This window comes from Drosophila melanogaster, chromosome X (assembly GCF_000001215.4).
Source record: "Drosophila melanogaster chromosome X".
Classification (NCBI taxonomy): domain Eukaryota; kingdom Metazoa; phylum Arthropoda; class Insecta; order Diptera; family Drosophilidae; genus Drosophila; species Drosophila melanogaster.
Window position 1 is genome coordinate 20,393,823 of NC_004354.4, and position 19,809 is coordinate 20,413,631.

General features: G+C 57.5%; 2 protein-coding genes across 2 annotated transcripts, besides 1 other annotated feature; one reads left to right on the forward strand and one right to left on the reverse strand.

Moving 5' to 3' along the window:
* The first annotated feature begins 572 nt into the window (after nucleotides 1-572).
* On the forward strand, nucleotides 573-18,425 carry HERC2 (HECT and RLD domain containing protein 2). The gene is made up of 11 exons (NM_134544.3): nucleotides 573-2,960; nucleotides 4,301-4,869; nucleotides 4,934-5,482; nucleotides 5,551-6,488; nucleotides 6,559-6,715; nucleotides 6,776-8,538; nucleotides 8,598-8,971; nucleotides 9,042-16,713; nucleotides 16,783-17,266; nucleotides 17,336-17,512; nucleotides 17,580-18,425. Exons 1-11 carry the CDS (start codon nucleotides 1,058-1,060, stop codon nucleotides 17,730-17,732), a joined length of 14,739 nt encoding a protein of 4,912 aa, NP_608388.2. The 5' UTR covers nucleotides 573-1,057; the 3' UTR covers nucleotides 17,733-18,425.
* Nucleotides 3,115-4,219: a mobile genetic element.
* A 93-nt stretch (nucleotides 18,426-18,518) lies between the features above and the next one.
* Nucleotides 18,519-19,759, reverse strand: CG15459 (uncharacterized protein). The gene is made up of 2 exons (NM_134545.3): nucleotides 19,619-19,759; nucleotides 18,519-19,449 (listed from the first exon to the last, which is right to left on the reverse strand). Exons 1-2 carry the CDS (start codon nucleotides 19,673-19,675, stop codon nucleotides 18,598-18,600), a joined length of 909 nt encoding a protein of 302 aa, NP_608389.2. The 5' UTR covers nucleotides 19,676-19,759; the 3' UTR covers nucleotides 18,519-18,597.
* Between the last annotated feature and the right edge of the window lie 50 nt (nucleotides 19,760-19,809).

Consider the following 19,809-nt stretch of genomic DNA (forward strand, 5'->3'; position numbering starts at 1 on the left):
TACATGTCCGAGAATTATACTTATTTTAAATATTATTTTCTTATTATCTGTAGAATCTGTACTTTATATGTATACTCCTAAACATCCTATTTGCGAAAGTGATTTTTTCAATATACGGATTGGATAGCTCCAATAGAAATATTCGGAAATTACAGAATATAGTATTGCTTTGTTGAGTTTCAACAATTTATAAAGTTAATTCTGTACACACCGTCACGTAAATTGAAATGCAATACTTTTAGCAATAAAACGACCGTAATAGTACAATAAAAGTATTCAATAATTTGTTATGTGCGTTCTCTTTTTTTGCGTTACGAAAGAGTAATATAACCGAATGATATTGTAAATGATTTTAGAATCAAGTACATTTTAGGCTAATGTTTAAAAATTACAAATTTACAGAATTTTAGGGAACTCATTATGAGTTTGGCTTAACGTTTTCTAATAGCCAGCTTCCACTGTACTGGGTTTTAATCCGTGACACAAGCCTGTGACTTAAGAACACTGAAGAGCTATCGAAAGGCAAAACATATCGATGGCTCGACCCCCTGATATCGATTACTTGATAGCTCAGTCAGTTTGCACCTCCCCCTGATATCGATTGCCATCAAACAATTTTATTTCATTTTAAAATAATTCCTTGATTTCAAATTGCATTGTACTGGTAACTGGCACTTCCAATTGTGACCCGAAAGCAGCAAGCGCGGAAAACGGAGAGTTCAAGTGCGGGTGGAAAAGTCAGGATGTCATAACTAACTCCGAGCGGAACAACGAAATGAGCAGTGCGGACAAGGATAACAACGAATTATCCTGATCCTGGACGCCCGATTGCAGTTGTGTGTGTGCTTGCGCGCGTGTGCGTGTGCTTAGTGTGTGTGCCAGTGACGACATTGACCCGCCTTCGCCCCCGCCCCCACCCGCGCTCCAACCCACCACCACACCCCCCTTGAAGGGGTAACTGTGCCATGCCATTGTCGTTGTTGTGGTTGTGGTCGAGCTCGTTTCTAGCCTGACTTCGGCGGTGGAGCACTAGGGAAGGCAACACGAAAACACAAACATGTTCAACCGCCAGGCGAGCGGAGGAGCCGGATCCAGTGGCCAGGGTGCTGGGTCCAGCCAGACCGCTTCTGCAGCACCAGTCTCCGCTGGAGTTGGAGTAGGAGGGGGTGGAGGTGCCAGTGGAGCAGCGGCAGGAGCAGGCTCCGCAGCAGGATCTGGATCGGGATCAGGTTCCGGATCAGCAGCACCGCCCAGCCATTCGCCCGATCTCTACCTGCGCCCGCTGCCCTTTCTGGACGCCAAGTGGCTGCGCGCCGATCTCATCGCCTCCCTGCGCAACGCCGCCGACGGCGCCGTACTGTGGAACCATCTGATCCAGGACTGCGAGCTGGTCTCGTCGCCTACCGCGCCGCTCCTAAATGCCCGCGGACAACTATCCTACCTGGGCGACGATGGCAAGCACTACTGCGGCGCTCAGCAGCTCAAGTGCTCCTGCTGCCAGCCGGAGTACTGCGGTCCTCTCTCCGCCTGCAATTGCGACGGCTGTCGGCCTCTGGACTCGGACACGGCCATCAAAAAGCTTACCACCCAAGCTGCCGCCCAGCAAGCAGCCCATCTTAGCCAGGCCACCGACATGGTTCTGAGCGGCTGGCTCTGGAGCCAGCCACCTTCGCAGCAGGCGCGTTTGGATTGCCAGCGTTCTATGATCTCGGAGCTGCAGGAGCTAGCTCTACGCGCAGCCGGCAACTGTCTCTCTGCCCAGCATCTTCGCCAGCAACTCTTCATCTACGAGCGCTACTTCGTGGCCCTGAAAAGGGAGAGGGAACGGGAACGCAAGTCCACGACAAGCGCACAGGCGGTGGCCAGTGTCACCACCGCCAACACCACCATTGCCGCCACAACCGCCAATGCTGCAGTGGAGTCACAGCCGGCGGAACAGCAGGCGGAGCATGGAGCTCTCGGCTTGGCACGCGTAGCCACCCACGCCGCACTGAACTTCAGCTTCGCCTTCCTGCGACGCGCCTGGCGCTCCGGTGAGGACACGGAAATGTGCAGCGAGCTGCTAAGCGAGGCGCTGGCTTCTCTGCAGGAACTGCCTGAGGCCACGCTGTTCGAGGCAGCCGTCGTCTCCTCGCTCTGGCTGGAGGTTATGGAGCGCTCCATCAAGTTCCTGCGTCTGGTGGCGCTCGGTGATCCGATGGGCAATCGCTGCACCGCACCACTAAACGACCGCCACACAGCGCTGTGCCTTCTGCTGGAGCTGGGCGTGCAGAAGGGCACCCTGGCCGCCACGCTCGAGTGTGTCGTTCTGCTGTTGTTGCTATGGGAGAAGGACCGTGCGGGCAACGACAATCGGGACATGCCACGCAAGACGGGCGCCCCGCTGCAGCGCATCCTGCTGCGCTACCAGAAGATTGGAGCCACGGCCAAGGGAGGTGGAATCGCCGGCGGAGAACCTGCTCCAGTGGCCAGTGCCACGGAGACCTTCCTTCGCTTTCTCTCGCTACCCAAGAGCAGTGCGGCCATTGTGGACCTTCGTCGCGCCGCAGTCGTGATCATTTCTCACCTGGACCGCATGGTGCAGCCGCTGATGCCGCGCTGCCTGCTCCGCGGTGGACAAGCAACCGCCGCATCATCCAGTTCAGCTCCTCAGCAGCGGATCTACGCCTTGGGCTGGCCATCGCTCTCCAAGGATCAGCAGGGATTCAGCGCTGAGCCGACGCTCAGCTGGAGTGGAGAGTCTGCGGGCGTGCCCACGCTTAGCTGCCGCTTTCAGATTAAGCAGGTGGCCTGCTGCGAGACGCAGATGCTTATCCTTAGCCAGGAGGGTAAGCTGTACACCTGGCGCCTGGCCAAACCGGAAGCGGAACCGCTACCCATGGAGGAGGTCGCCCACGATGTGTTCATCAGCATCGCTGGCCACTGTGAAGGTCGTCACTTTCTGGCCATTGACAGCAACCGTAAGTGAATTTCTAAATTGAAAAAAATTATCATTGCTGTTCGTCTTCACTGCTAGTTCGTTTTACAGCCATTATATTGGTTATCGTACATATTATATTAAAATGTTGGGACTTCCAGAGATTTAATAAAAAGTGTAGCACGCTTTTCAGCGTATTTTTTTTTATTATTGAACTTACGGTAGGAAAATTAAAATCTTCTAAAGATACCACCTACCGTCCGTAGGTGGCATGCACGATTCATAATCCCTAGTATAATTATTCCTATCTGCTAAAACAAAAACCTCCGTGTGCTCTTCAGTCCTTGCACGCTCACCGGGACTGTCAGTCAAGGTATGACTTCGATGAGCAGGATGTGAAGCCAGGTCACAGCAAAGCCTTTGCTACCGCCACCAGCAGATTCGTGGCCGGATATATCCACCGACGTTGGGCATGAGTCTAGCCAATGAAGAAGCTGTTATTGCTGCCATCTTGCTGGCGTAACTTGCGTGGTCCTTGAACGATAGTCTGGGGTCTATCATAACACCCAAGTACTTTAGGGACTCTTGGGACAGAGACTAGCATATTCTCCACCTTTTTCCTACTTCCTGCTTAGTAGAACTGCCCGTTAATGCTCTCGGTGATTGCCTCTATACGAGTATTAAGGATATGTTCGGACAGTTTTCCAACTATATCCAGTAGGTAAAGAGGGCGGTAGCTGTTTGCAGCATGTGCTGGTCCATTTCGGCAACAGGACTAGGTTCTGGCTTTTCCGCCTCGTTGAAAAGATTCCGTCCAAAAGGCATTGCCTCGACGACTTCGAAATCTGTGACGCACGGGAAATCTGAGGCAGGGGCTACTTCTGTTGGTCGTCATAGTGTGGTCTGCATTGGTGTGGTCTGCAATATTAGCCAGGACCCCAGTTTCAGATGGGGTTACATCTGCTTATAGGCGAGGCACCAGGAATCACTGTCTACGCTATCCTGCAGCGACCGCGCCTTGGCAGCCGCTATGCCGTGAGCTCGACCTGGTGGGTACTGCCTCTTCCTGGTGTCCCATGCTGGCCCGGCTGTTCTTCTCTGCCGTCTCCAAGGTTCGCTTAAGAGCACGATGTCTATATTGCGCTTAGCCTCAGTCTGACCTAGGAGTATGATCTGAGCTGGATTACGTTAGTATGGGCGTGCATTATAGCTTATTTTAGGCTCGTTCTGTATGTCGGGCACGCGAAGGTACCCGTCGAGTGGTTTCTATCCGCCTCGCTGCTGCAGATCAAGCATTTTGGTTGGTGAAGGCTGTGTGTGTTAACTTAACTTTAGAATAATAGGAGTTATAAACCTGATGCCCTTTTTTCCAATTCGTTGCAGACAACGCCTACTCCTGGGGCACCGGCGAAGATCACCGCCTGGGTCATGGCGACACCCACGCCCGAGCCGTTCCCACCAAGATCGCTGCCCTGGAGCAGCACTGTGTACAGTCGGTCTACTGCGGCTGCTCGTACAGCGCAGCCATCACCTGCGGCGGCAACCTGCTGACCTGGGGACGCGGCACCTATGCTCGGCTGGGCCACGGGAACAGCGACGATCGCAGCCTGCCCACCCTGGTGGTGGCCCTATCCGACCACATGGTGGTTGACGTGGCCCTGGGCAGCGGCGACGCCCACTCGCTGGCCCTCACATCCGAGGGACTGGTGTTCGCCTGGGGCGACGGTGACTACGGCAAGCTGGGCAATGGCAACTGCAACGGCAGCCTGCAGCCGATCCTTGTGGAATCGCTACCCCGGGTGCAGCGCGTCTTTGCGGGCTCCCAGTTCTCGGTGGCCCTGAGCAGCGAGGGTCAGCTGTATACGTGGGGCAAGGCCACCTGTTTGGGCCACCAGTTGGTGGAGCGCAGTGTCCAAGGATGCAGTGTTCCGCGTCTGGTTAGCAGCTTGCAGGTAAGCTACCGCCAGCTACCCCGTTATCCTCACATCCTGTCATAACTTTTGGTTTTTCCTGCAGCACAAACGCATTGTGGACGTGGCCGTGAGCGTGGCACATTGCCTGGCGCTCTCTAGCAGCGGGGAGGTATTCGGATGGGGTCGCAACGATAGCCAGCAAATCTGTCCAGCCTCCGTGTCCAGCGAGCCTTTACTGCGAACGCCCATTCTTGTGTCATTACCCACGTTTCCGGCCAGCGGAATCGCCTGTACCAGTGCCCAGAGTCTTGTGTGGACGCAGAGCTCCCACCAGGGCGTACCGCGGCGCGCCCCCTTCGTCGTTGACTTGGGCGAGCCCACATTCCGTCTGCTAGACCAGCTGCTGGGCATGTGCAGCAGCCAGGACAACCGACAAACGCCGAACCAGGAGAGCGAGTGCATCGCCGTGGCCTGCCTAAATCTGTTCCGCCTGCAGCTGCTCGCCCTCATTGCCAACGGGGTAGAACCGCGCCAGGTGGGCCTAGCCAGTGGCAGTCGCCTTCTCTGCAGCCTTAAGACTCGAATCCTCGGGTTGGCCGGCGGCAGTCAAGTGCTACGCACAATACAAGTGGCCGCACAACAGGCACTGCAGGTACATACATAAGTTGAGCACATCTCATGTGCTTCGTACTAATACTTTTCATTGATCTTTTACCTTAGGACGGATGGAGTGTCCTGCTGCCCACAGCAGCGGAGCGTGCCCAGACACTCACTTCGCTGCTGCCTTCAGAACCCGGACAGGCGTCGTCCGCTGGTCATCGCTTCATGACGGACCTTCTAGTCAGCTCCCTGATGGCCGAAGGCGGCCTAGAGTCGGCGCTGCAGCACGCTATCCGTCTGGAGAGCAGCTCCTGCTCCGCGGACTGCGGCGACGGAGTCCACTTGCCATTGCTGCAGCTGATCACGCGACTGCTGAGCAACAATGCCGCACTGTCCCAAACCCGACTGTCTCCCACGCTGGGCAAGCAGCAGGAAAAGGAGGAGGAGGAGCGCGAGCAGCAGCACCAGGAGCCGAGCACCAGTCCTAGCTTGAGTCTGCTCCATCGCTTCCAGCGCTTGCTGCTGTCCCACATCCACCAGGCGCAGCCCGAGGAGGAAACAACTGGCGCCGAGGCGCTGTTGTTGCAATACATGCACGCGCTAATCCCCGCCTGCGTTGCCACATTACAAAAGGCCCACGAATTGGCGTTGCAATGTCGGGAGCCGGGTGAAAATTCCTTTGGTCAGATGGTTGGCCATCTCGGCCGCGTCCTCCAGGCGGATATTTCGGACGCTTTGCTGAACGAGTTGCTGGTGGGCTTATTGCTCCTCAAGCGCGATCGACCTCAGTGTCTGGGTGGCCTGCGTTGGGCCCGCCTCTTTCTGCCACTGCTTCGCGTCCTCGACAGACTCAATCGAGCGCTTGGGGAAGGAGAATTGCGAGACGGCGACGACATGGGCTGGCCAGGCATCATTTGTCGAGGGGGACCCAAAGGCGGTCCTCCGCCGGCTGATCCCGAAACGCACTATGTGCGCCGTGCGGACATGGAAAATCTATTGCTCGATGGAAGTCGTTGCATCATTCTGGCCGGTTACGTTTGCGATTTAAGCGGATACAAGTAAGTAAACTTGCAGAGCTATCTTCGTCATAATTGCAGACTCACTTGTCGTTTATCATTTGTATAATAGCTGTGAGTCGGAAACACTACGAAGCGTTTTGGACTCGGGATTGGGCAAGGATCTTACGGCCGAGATGAGCAGTCAGGTGCACAGAACCGCTATGGAGCACATCCTTGAGCACCACAAGCTGGGCAAGTACATGGTTCAGGCTAGCACCGAAGAGAAGGTGAGATTTGAATCTATGTTTTATATTCCCTGACCAATCGAATGTTTCAATCCTATTCAGTCATCGGCGCCTGGACCCAGTCGTCTGACTCACTTTAGCTCGGAATGCGCCTTGGCGCAGTTGCTCGGCTTGGTGGCCAATCTGATGTGCAGCGGACCGGCACTGCAGCCAGCGGAATTGCAGTGTCGTCAGCTGGACAAGTCAAGCCTGCTAAGCGGTGGGCTACAGCTCCTCCAGCCGAGCAATCCCTTCGACGAGGAAAAGGGCGAGGCGCGCAGCAGCCACAGTTGTCACAGCACAGCGGGTAACACGCCCACGGAACTACCGCCTCCATTGCCAATGCAACAGCAGCTGGCTCCGGGTCGAGGCAAATCCCAGTTGCAGCTGCGTGCAGATGCTTTCATCAGCGGCCTAGCAGAGGCCCGCGTTTCGGAACCCCCAGTGGCTGCTTGGCTGGCGCTCACCGAGCGATACTGTAAGGCACACAACTTGATGTGGCATCAGGAGTTTGCCACGGAACATCCCGTCCAGGAGCTAGAGCGCCTCTTGAGCGCCGTGCTCATCCGGCACCAGTACCTCGGTGGTCTGGTTCTAAACGCATTGGAGACAGAGGTGCCGCCGCCAAGACAGCTCGGGGAAATCATTAGGCTTGTGCATCAGGCCAAGTGGTCAGTGGTTCGGACACGGCAGCAACTGAACCGCAGTTACAAGGAGGTGTGTGCCCCAATTCTAGAGCGCCTGCGCTTCTTGCTCTACGAGGTGCGACCAGCGATTAGTCCCCAGCAGCGTGGATTACGCCGACTGCCCATCTTGCAGCGCCCGCCGCGCTTTAAGATGCTTGTGCGCCGGCTGCTTCAAGAGCTGCGCTCCTCACGACAGCCGGCCAAGCCGGAGGATCTGCTTAATGCCTCCATTCAGCAGGAGCAGGAGAAAAAACCGCAGTCCATGCCCAAACAGGAGCTAGAGGAGCAGGAAGAAGAGGAAACTCTGTTAAGGCGACTAAATGAACGCCAGATCCATGGCGAGGGAGAGCTGGACCCGGCACTCATGCAGGACATTGTGGACTTTGCCCTGCAGGACAGCTGCGACGTGGAGACGGCACGACGGGCCATGTATTGCCAGATGCAGCGATACCAACTGAGGCTAGCCGGTCTGCAGATTGTCCAGCAACTGCTTGAACTGCACGGCTTGCTGGATGCGGCACAGTACAGTCTGCTGAACGGATTTCTTGGATTGCACTTGAAATCCACATCATCCGGAGGAGGATCTACAGGATCCGGAAGCTCCTTGCACGTACTCGGTCAGCTGAACATGATAAGTGCCTACCAGAAAGCCAGGCTACTCCTGGCACAATCTCGTGTCCTTGACTGGGCGGTGCGAGAGCTCCGTCGTCTGGTTAACCAAGAACAGCAGGGCCACGCCCGCGGCAAGGACAGCACCAATCTAGGAACCTATGTGCTCCTAAAGCGCCTGCCGCGCGCCCGCTTCCTCCTGAGCGTGTTCGGGCTGCTGGCCAAGGAGCTGGGCCCCAACGAGCTAGGCTTCCTCATTAATTCCGGCCTCCTGGGCACCGTGCTTGGACTGCTGGCGCAGACGGGCGGAGAGGGCGCGACCGGTGGCCAGGTGCACGGAGAACTGAGTATCCTGTACGAAGACAGCGTGCTAAAACAAAAGTCGAGCAAGGCGCAGCTCAGCGGCCCCGATCTGGCAAAGCTTATGAAGATCGGCACCAGAATTGTGCGGGGAGCGGACTGGAAATGGGGTGACCAGGATGGCAATCCACCCGGCGAGGGTCGCATCATTAGTGAGGTGGGCGAGGACGGGTAAGTTCTGGCGCTGATTCTATTTCCAGATATCACAACTAACTGATCTTCTTTTCCAGGTGGGTGCGTGTGGAATGGTACACCGGAGCCACCAACTCGTATCGCATGGGCAAGGAGGGTCAGTACGATCTCCAGCTGGCCGACAGTGCTCTCAACGTCGCCTCACCCACGGAGCCTGAGCGAGAGGATGTGTCCGGGAGCGAAGCTTCGCCCACTAGCGACTCGCATCCATCGAAATTGCTACGCCACTGCGCCGCCAAGCTCCTTCAGATTCTGGCGGTGGGAACTGGACTGCACGGGGCTCAGCTGGATAAGGACGCCTTGCGTGGCATGACCAGCATGTTTCGGACCATCATATACCCCAAACCATCGATGTCAAACATCTCCTATGCATTGGGATGGCTCAACCTGGGCTTCATTCGAGCCATATCTGGTATGTGTCCTTTGTGGTAGTAAAACAACCATTTGAGTTTAAGTGGCTAACAATAATGTGCTTTTTTCAGGGGATTGCCCACGGCTTTGCCTGGAGCTAAGCACACCGGGATGGTTAAGTCACTATCTATCGCTGCTGGAGCAGCCGGCGGGTAACGAGGCGGGTGTGTACAGACAGCTCCACTGCCTGCGCCTGCTGCAGCTCATTCTGGCGCAGTGGGGCGCTGAGGAGGAACCGCGGATGCCCGCTTTGGTCCACCAGTTGTTTGCCACCCTGGGACGCATCGCGCTACATTGCCCCGGCGATGCCAGTCTGCTACCCACGGCCGAGGGCAAGGCACGCGTTTTGCTCACCGCATCGCATTCGGGCAGCGTGGCCGAGGAGCTCGTCGCTCTACTTCGGCGTCTGCACACGCTGCCCTCCTGGAACCCGGTCATCAATTCCTTCCTGGCGCAAAAGCTTTGCGTAGCCGCCGAGCTGCTAGCCGAGCAATCGCACTCCACGGCTCTGGACAGTGAACAGGTCTTTGTGCTAGGTGTTCTCGGAGCCATGGGTGGACACGATCTGCGTCCACGCGTCGGTCTACACTGTTTCCACGAAGGCAGCCACATGGTGATCGCAAGCTTCACGCCCAAGGGCCGCTGTCTCCTTGCGCCCGGAGGTGTGGGATCTGGCGTGGGATTCGTTAAGGTGCAACTGCCGGCGGTGATGCCGCACTTGGATCACACCGTATTCAGCTTGAGCCGTCTGCCTATGAACGAGATGTTGCTTAACGCTTGGACAGTTCTACTGTATGGACCAGCACCGGAACTCCGGGAACTGCCCAGTAGCGCCGATGGTCGACTGGACTTAGCTCTGCTCCGCGCCCAGCAACTTCAGATGGCGGTGCTGCACACAAACGGCGTGTTGTATCGCCACCAAGTCGCTTTGCGTCGCATCCTCAAGCAACGAGCACCAGGGAGCATATACGCCAGTCCAGATGAGCCGGACCGAAGCGATGCGGAGTCGCAACAGCCTGGGGAGCAAGACCAGCAGTTGTCCTCAGGAAGTGGCCAGGAGCCTCAGCTGTTGATACAGTGCATCCTTTTGCGAGCCACGCAGGCGTCCCCAGTAAAGGCCTGCTATAGTTACATGGATCTGGCCACAGCCGCCCTCAACTGCATTCAATCTCTGGCTACCCAGGCCCACCAGGAGCTAAGCGAGGGTGGTGGTGTCCCTCCCAATGGTCGCGCCCTTTCTTCGCCACCTCAGCCGACAATGGTGCACGGAGTGCCTGTCTACAATGTGGCAAGGAAGGAGCAGAAGCCGTCGGAGCAAGTGGAACAGAAATCCAAGTGGCCTGCGGCGGCCACCGATGCCCAGCTAATTGGGCAGATAATGGAAATGGGATTCACTCGTCGCACGGTGGAACTAGCCCTCAAGCAACTGTCGCTGCAAGCTGAGATAATGCCCACCCCCGAGCAGATAGTGCAGTGGATCCTGGAACATCCAGATGTGTGTGCTAACACCATCGAAGAGGATACGCTGCCACTGGCGTCTTCAGCATCGTCTCACGATCCAGAGGCAGATTCGGACAATGAGTGTCCCAGTTCGAATTCGACAACCTCGTCCTCTACTTCATCGGACACTGTAGAGGGCCAACCGATGGCCGTCAGTGGACCCGCACCACCGGTGAAGTTTGAATCTCGCAAGGATTTCCAGACTGCTGATCTCTACGCCTTGTACGTACGGGGACTAGTTCGCCCGGGAATGACGGTGCGCTGTTGTCGGGACTTTGAAGAGATCAAACAAGGCGATATGGGTACCGTGCTCATCGTTGACACCGAAGGCCTTCATGATCTCAACGTTCAAGTCGACTGGCGTAATCACGGCAGCACCTACTGGGTGTGCTTTGTGCATATCGAGCTGGTGGAGGCTGCTCAGACCCATCACCAGCCACGCCCTCCGCCCATCGCAGTGGGTGCACGGGTAAGGCTGCGCACGTCGTCGCTGCGCTACGGAATGCTGTGCCCGCTGCGCCTGGGCAGAAGCCAGGGATCGTCGGCCATTGGAGTGGTGAGCTCAGTGCGCAGCAAACAACTCACTGTGGACTTTCCGGACCAGCCCGCCTGGCAGGGTCACATCAACGAAGTAGAACTGGTGGCCTCGCAGCCCACCTCCGCCACACTTCCTTCTTTAGGAGACTCCTGCAGCCAGATGCCGCCCAGCGATCTCATCGAGGATTGGTCCAGATGCATTCGCTCGTTGACCGTAAGCTCCAATGAGGCGGCAGCCAAACATCTGCTTAACGGCAGTAACCAGCCGTGGCAGAGCTGTTCCAGCGGACCTTGCCGTCATTGGATCCGCCTAGAGCTGCACGACCGCATCCTTGTCCATAGTCTGACCCTGAAGGTCAGTCCCGAAGATCACTCGCACATGCCATCGCTGCTGGAGATCCGCGTGGGCGACTGCGTCGACAGCCTAAAGGAGTACACATGGATCCCAGTGCCAGCGGGTGCTAGCCGGGTGCTGCTCATGCAGCAGGTGCCCACGTATTACCCCTGGGTGGAGGTGGTGGTGAAGCAGTGCCAGAACAACGGCATCCAGTGCAAGATTCACGGCATTAAGTTCGTAGGTCGCCGCCAGCAACCGGATCTCCAGCACATCTTGGCTAACGCACAGTTCCTGGCCAGCGAGTACAGCGCCGGAGTGGGACCTGGATCGACAGCAGGAGCCGGAGCGGTAAGCACATCCCACGAAGAAGCCGCAGCGGCGCCCGAGCAGGATCTACCATGCACCGTAATGGTGTGGGGCCTCAACGACAAAGAACAGCTTGGCGGGCTGAAAGGCTCGAAGGTGAAGGTGCCCACCTTCTCGCAGACCATTAGTCGTTTGCGTCCCATCCACATAGCAGGCGGATCCAAGAGCCTGTTCATCGTTAGCCAGGACGGAAAGGTTTACGCATGCGGCGAGGGAACAAACGGTCGCCTGGGCCTCGGGGTGACTCACAATGTGCCACTACCACACCAGCTGCCCGTGCTGCGTCAGTATGTGGTCAAGAAGGTGGCCGTGCACTCCGGCGGCAAGCACGCGCTCGCCCTGACGCTGGATGGAAAGGTGTTCTCCTGGGGCGAGGGCGAAGATGGTAAGCTCGGTCACGGCAACCGGACAACGCTGGACAAACCACGATTGGTGGAGGCGCTGCGAGCGAAGAAGATCCGCGATGTGGCCTGTGGCTCGTCCCACTCGGCGGCTATCAGTAGCCAGGGTGAGCTCTACACCTGGGGACTGGGTGAGTACGGCCGCTTGGGCCACGGCGACAACACCACACAGCTGAAGCCCAAGTTGGTGACGGCGTTGGCGGGCAGAAGGGTCGTTCAAGTGGCCTGCGGAAGTCGGGATGCACAAACCCTTGCCCTCACGGAGGACGGAGCCGTGTTCTCGTGGGGCGACGGTGATTTCGGCAAGCTTGGACGCGGTGGCAGCGAGGGATCCGACACCCCTCACGAGATCGAACGGCTCTCGGGCATAGGTGTGGTGCAGATCGAATGTGGCGCCCAGTTCAGCTTGGCACTCACGCGAGCCGGAGAAGTGTGGACTTGGGGCAAAGGCGACTACTACCGTCTGGGCCACGGTGGAGATCAGCACGTGCGCAAGCCGCAGCCCATTGGAGGACTTCGTGGCCGACGGGTCATCCACGTGGCCGTCGGTGCCCTGCACTGCCTGGCCGTCACGGATGCCGGCCAGGTGTACGCCTGGGGCGACAACGACCACGGGCAACAGGGCAGTGGCAACACGTTTGTGAACAAGAAGCCGGCTCTGGTCATCGGATTGGATGCGGTGTTTGTGAATCGCGTTGCGTGCGGCAGTTCGCACTCCATCGCTTGGGGACTGCCCAACGCATCCTCGGATGAGGAGAAGCGAGGACCCGTGCCCTTCAGCAGCACTCGAGACCCCCTGGGCGGCAGTAGCCTGGGCATATACGAAGCGGAGACAATGCAAACCCTGAAACAGGAGGCCAAACCCTTGAACCAGAGTAGTCTGAGCGAAAGCCTGGCCCTAGAGACACCAGCCGCCCGGCAGGCGGCTCTGGGTCACGTACTGCGCGCCATGAGCATCCTGCAGGCCCGCCAGCTCATCGTCGCCGCACTTACCAGCCACAGCAAGGTGAACTTTAAGGAGCGGGGTGCCGTCGGAGGCGAGGAGGATCATCTAATAGGGGGGCCCATAATGGGAGCACCGCTGCAACTGGCGGAAACGATTGCGCAGGGTGGAGGAGAGGCGCCCGCCGATGCCACGGATGCCGGTCTGCAGGAGCATAGTCCCGAGGCTGCTGTTGATGCGCTGACCGGAGGAATGTCCGGCGGAGCTAACACTCTGCCACCGCTTAGCGCCGGCCCACTGAGCGCCTTTCAGAGCCTAACTGGATCCCTGTCTATGTCGGGATCGCTCTCCAGCAGTGCCTTGCCCCAGCACAAGCACTCTCGGATGTCGGCCAGCGCCATGTCCGTAATGGCTGCCACCATGACGCAGCAGGAGGAGATGCTTTCCCACATTAGCCACTGCCACGGCCTAGACGACTTCGGCGGCTTGCTGGGTGAGCCGGAGGCAAAGAGTCTGGTAGAGCTGCTTAAACTGGCAGTTTGCGGACGATGTGGACCACCGAGCACATCCCAGACCATAGCCGACACCCTAATCTCTTTGGGAGCTGGGACACCGGCGGTGGCTGCGATGCTCCTTGAGACGTGCATCACGGAACTGGAGGACCTGTGCACCTCGCGCCACTGCCTTGGTAAGTTGCCCAAACCGGTGATGCAGGAGAGCAGCCACCCTTACGTGGACAACGTGAACGTGACCGGAGTGGTTCGCATCCCCGGTGCGGAGATGTTGCGCCTGGAGTTCGATAGCCAGTGCAGCACCGAGAAGCGTAACGATCCCCTGGTGATCATGGACGGCACTGGTCGGGTGCTGGCCATGCGTTCGGGCCGCGAGTTTGCCCACTGGGCTCCGGAGATCCGTGTGCTGGGCGACGAGTTGCGCTGGAAATTCTCCTCGGACAGTTCGGTAAACGGATGGGGCTGGCGCTTCTGGGTGCACGCCATCATGCCGGCGGCCACGCTGGGCGAGAGTGGATCGGACCGAGCCGTGTTGTCGCAACCTTCGATGGCACTGGTCATGTCGCTGCTGGACTCCCGACTTGCCCCTCGACAACCGAGTGTGCTGCTCCGATTGGCCTCCGCCCTGGCAGCTTGCTCACAACTGGGTGCCCTTACCACCGCCCAGAGGATATGGTCGCTGCGCAAACTGCACGCCGTACTGTTGCTGGAGCAAGCGCCTCGACCACAGGATCCATCGCTGTCCACGCTGCTCCAGCCCTTGATACCGGAGCTGTTGCGCCAGTACGAGTACGAGGAGCCACAGGTGCGCGGAGGCATACATCTCATGCACTCGGACTACTTTAAGACCCTGGCTGCGCTGGCGTGCGACATGCAGCTGGATGCTGCACTGCCTGCCACTTCATCATCATCATCGTCGTCAGCAGCACCGGGTGCCATCTCCTCGACTGGGGACGTGCACAAGTGGGCCTGGTTCAAGCGATACTGCATCGCCGTAAGAGTGGCCCAATCCCTAATACGGCGCACGGAGCTGCCGCGGGCATTTTGCCTGGAGGTGCGCAAGAAGTTTGCCGAAATGCTGCCCAGTTCGAGCTCGAACTCCAATGCCAATCCTGGCTGCCAATCGCCCGGAGCGTCCATGCTGAACTCCACAACTTCACTGTCGTCCAGCACGGTCAGCAATGTGTCTCCACCGCCGGGAATTACAGGCGAGCAGCCGGATCTACACTGCCATGCCCATCAGTTGGAGTCCACGAGCACGCTGCTCCACGAGGATCACACTCTGTTTCAAGCTCCGCACGACGCCCAACTGCTGCAGTGGCTCAACCGGAGACCAGACGACTGGGCACTCAGCTGGGGTGGAGCCAGCACCATATACGGATGGGGCCACAACCACCGCGGGCAGCTTGGCGGACTGGAAGGCAGCCGTATCAAGACGCCAACGCCGTGCGAGGCGCTCAGCCTTCTTCGACCAGTTCAGTTGGCCGGCGGAGAGCAATCCCTGTTTGCGGTGACGCCCGATGGCAAACTATTCGCCACGGGATACGGATCCGGAGGACGACTGGGCGTCGGTGGCAGCGACAGCTGGGCCATTCCCACTTTGCTGGGATCCCTGCAGCACGTGTTCGTCAAGAAGGTTGCTGTGAACTCCGGCGGAAAACACTGCTTGGCACTGACCACTGAAGGCGAGGTGTACGCCTGGGGCGAGGGCGAGGACGGAAAGCTGGGCCACGGGAACCGCATGAGCTACGACCGTCCCAAGCTGGTGGAGCACCTCAACGGTATGAGCGTGGCGGACATTGCCTGCGGCAGTGCTCACTCAGCGGCGATCACGGCCAGTGGCCATGTGCTCACTTGGGGCAAAGGACGCTATGGGCGACTGGGGCACGGCGACTCCGAAGACCAACTGCGACCCAAGTTGGTGGAGGCGCTGCTCGGCTATCGGGCCATCGACATTGCCTGCGGCTCCGGAGATGCCCAGACGCTGTGCATCACCGACGACGACAATGTGTGGAGCTGGGGCGATGGCGACTACGGCAAACTGGGACGCGGCGGCAGCGACGGCTGCAAGCTGCCGTACAAGATCGAGAGTCTGGCCGGACTGGGAGTGGTCAAGGTGGAGTGCGGATCGCAGTTCTCGGTGGCACTCACCAAATCCGGAGCGGTGTACACCTGGGGCAAAGGAGACTTCCATCGCCTGGGCCACGGATCCGTTGACCATGTCCGCCGGCCCAAGAAGGTGGCCGCTCTGCAGGGAAAAAAGATTATATCAATTGCCACCGGCTCGCTGCACTGCGTCGCTTGCAGCGACTCCGGCGAGGTGTACACCTGGGGCGACAACGACGAAGGACAACTGGGCGACGGCACGGTTACAGCCATTCAGCGGCCGCGCCTGGTAGCCGCTCTCCAGGGCAAGCACATTGTGAAGGTCACCTGCGGATCCGCCCACACGCTGGCCCTATCAACATCGCAGCTGAGCGAACGCCTGCGTCCGCTGCCCAATCCACCGCTGGAGTACGACCTGGTGCGCGATCTGGCGCCTGAGGCCCTGCACGCCCGCCTTATCCTGCTGCACCACTTCTCGGAGTTGGTGTGTCCCTGCCTGGCCATGCTGCCCATCTCCGGCGACTTGAGTCTGGGCGCCCTGAAGGATGTGCTCGTGTACAACATCAAGGAGGCTGCCTTCCGGAAGGTCATCCAAACGACGATGGTGCGGGACAAGCAGCACGGACCCGTCATCGAGCTAAATCGCATCCAGGTAAAGCGCTCACGCAATCGGTGCAACGGATTGGCCGGCATCGATGGGATGAAGAGCGTATTTGGCCAGATGGTGCAGAAGCTGCCCTTGCTCACCCAGGAGGCGCTGGCTCTGCCGCACCGCGTCTGGAAGGTGAAGTTCGTGGGCGAGAGTGTGGACGACTGCGGCGGTGGATACAGCGAATCCATCGCTGAGATGTGCGACGAGCTTCAGAACGGCAGCGTGCCGCTTCTGATCAACACGCCCAACGGACGCGGCGAGGCGGGAGCCAATCGCGACTGCTTCCTGCTGGACCCCACCCTGTCCTCGGTACTCCAGATGAACATGTTCCGCTTCCTTGGCGTCCTCATGGGCATCGCCGTGCGTACAGGATCCCCGCTGAGCATCAAGTAAGTGTCGAGTTGAGGGATAACCGATAGTAATAACCGATCACTAATTCCCTTGTTCTAATATTTCAGTTTGGCGGAGCCTGTGTGGCGTCAATTGACGGGCGAGGTTCTACGGCCCACGGATCTTACCGAAGTGGACCGCGACTACGTGGCCGGACTGCTCTGCATCCGCAACATGGATGACGACCCGAAGCTGTTCACCGCGCTGGAGCTGCCCTTCTCGACATCCTCGGCCCGTGGGCACGAGGTGCCGCTGTCCACGCGCTACACGCACATCTCGCCCAGGAACCGGGCGGAGTATGTCCGCCTGGCGCTCGGATTCCGTCTGCACGAATTCGATGAGCAGGTGAAGGCGGTTCGGGACGGCATGTCCAAGGTGATTCCAGTGCCTTTGCTCTCGCTCTTCTCCGCCGCGGAGCTGCAGGCGATGGTCTGCGGCTCGCCGGACATTCCGCTGGGCCTGCTGAAGTCGGTGGCCACCTATAAGGGCTTCGATCCGAGCTCGGCGCTGGTCACCTGGTTCTGGGAGGTGATGGAGGAGTTCACGAATCAGGTGCGTCCCATATGGCGGTGCCATACTTTCTCATCAGCAGCAATCTTAATTGAAACTAAACATTTTCAGGAGCGCTCTCTATTCCTGCGGTTCGTCTGGGGTCGCACCCGATTGCCGCGCACCATTGCCGACTTCCGTGGCCGGGACTTTGTGCTGCAAGTGCTCGAGAAGAATCCGCCTGACCACTTCCTGCCCGAGAGCTACACTTGCTTCTTTCTGCTCAAGATGCCCCGCTACTCGTGCAAGGTAAAGACAATGGCGACCGATTGCGTCCAACACTGATTCTAATTAATCGCGAACCATTTGTTTGCAGGCCGTACTTCTTGAGAAGCTCAAGTACGCCATACACTTCTGTAAGAGCATTGATACGGACGAGTACGCACGCGTGGCCATGGGCGAACCCACCGAGGCCACCGGCAGCGAGGACAACAGCGACCTAGAGTCGGTGGCTAGCCACGAGGGTTGAACCGAACCCACTGTCCATCCTGCCCGAAATGAACAATTAAATTAACGACTTACCGCATTACCGAACAAATCGATCAAGGATCCATCGGAGACCTTGGCAGCCTGGCGAATCTCCCAGCAGTTTACGGTCCACACCCACTAGGACACACGCAGCCTTCAAGTTAAACCCACTCACGCGACACGTACACATATATACACGTATAAACATATATTTTAAATTAGCACTTGAATCGGAGCAAGACGACGAATCGAGCGAGAGAGAGAGAGAGACGGCAAGCGAGGGAGAATGAGGAGAGAGAGAATGAGAGAGCGAGAGAGAGAGAGAGACGGCGAGAGAGCGAAAGAATCGGTCGATCGCATAATGAAACCAAAAAGCAAAACGTTAAAGTTATTTCCATATTATATTATATATACATATAAATTTAAATATAAATGTTAGTTGAAGTCCACTCATAATTAAACACAAGGCTTAAACGTTAGACGCAACCCAATTGAATCCAATCCAATCCATTCCCATCCATCTCGAGTCCGAACCCCGCCCAAAACAGTTAATAAGCTACGTAATTGATATTGATAACCCCGAGAACACAAAGGGGCTAAAAACGTTTATAATGATGATCTATTTAAAAGTTAGATGCCGCAAAGAAAACTCTATCTGAACTAAACGGAAGCTAAATAAAATACTTTATAAAGCAATTGCCCCCCGTTTAATTTAGTATCTTGCAACGACTGAAAGAAATGGATCCACCCGGGGGCGCCAAGTAATGGATTGTTAAAGCATAATGCTGAGATAAAGAAGTTCTTCGTATTTATTTTAGACTAAAAATTTAGCAGATCTCTTGAAGCCTACGCCCAGACCTAGCCAACTACTTTTCATCGCTGGTAAAGGACAGGCCGGAAGTGAAGCCATCGCTGAACGCGCTGTACTCCGCCTGCTCCTCCGCCTGCGGCTGGTCGTCGGCCTGTTCCCGGCCCAGTTCCTCCGGCTGTCCCGAGGCGTTCTCTTGGCTGCCTGTGGGCACGCAAGAGCGCGGTGCCGTGCGGCGCTTTAACGGCGTCTCATCGTCCTGGCCGTCGTCACGTTCATCCTCGTCCAGCTCATCCCGCGAGACTTCCACTGCGGCTGCCTGAGCTGGGGAATCGGAAGCGGTGCCGCTGGTGTTGACCGCCGCATTGCCCAAAACGGCTCCCACGACTCCTCGCAGCACCCTGTAGAAGGCGTCGTGCACCTGACCCATCACTTGGCTAGCCGGACGCACTTGCTCCGCCTCGGGCTGTTTATACTGTTGGTACTGGTTTGGCGGCTGAATCTGCTGGCCTCGCGCCCAGCTGCTGTGGCTGCTATGCTTCACGGCTCCCTCCGCCCGACGCTGCGGCTCCTCGCAGGGACACTTGCGCCGCGGAGCAGAGCCTGATCCTCCCGATGTGGGCGGAGGTGGTGGCGGCGGCGGATCGTCGCGACAACCATTGTCATCCTCGCCCGCCGCCCGGCGCTGCTGCTCGCGATCGAACTCGGTCATGGCCCGCTCCGATCGCTCCCGGCAAACGGAGCAGTCGGGATCCGCGCCGTAGACGCCAATGTCGCCATTGAGGGACGACTCGTGGTCCGATTCGCAGCTGCACTTGCCGCTGGCCAACTCGCCGGTCTTGCCGGATCCGCGGCGCAGCTTGTACACGATGAACAACAGGGCCAACGTGGCGTATGTGGCCTTTGCCACCTGCGAAATGGGTCATAGTATATGTATTTGTAAAAAATGTATGTAAAAAAATGTTAAATTAATAATTTTGAATTTCAATTTGGAGCTGAAAATAATATTTTGTGTCCATCAACAGCTCCAAAGCGATGGTTCATTTTATCTTGTGTGCGTTCAATAGAATCACTCTTACGTTAGCGCGTCCATTGATGGTTGTCCCATTGAAGTACTTCTTAAAGCCGTCGGCCATTGCTACTGGACTGGATCTGGAGATCTGGAGATCTGGATTTGGGGTCGGGTCCGGGTGAGAGCTGAGTGTGTTCTGCCTATAGCTCCGAGCGAGAACCTAATGACAAGCAGCGAAGTGCAAAGCTCGGCCAACTA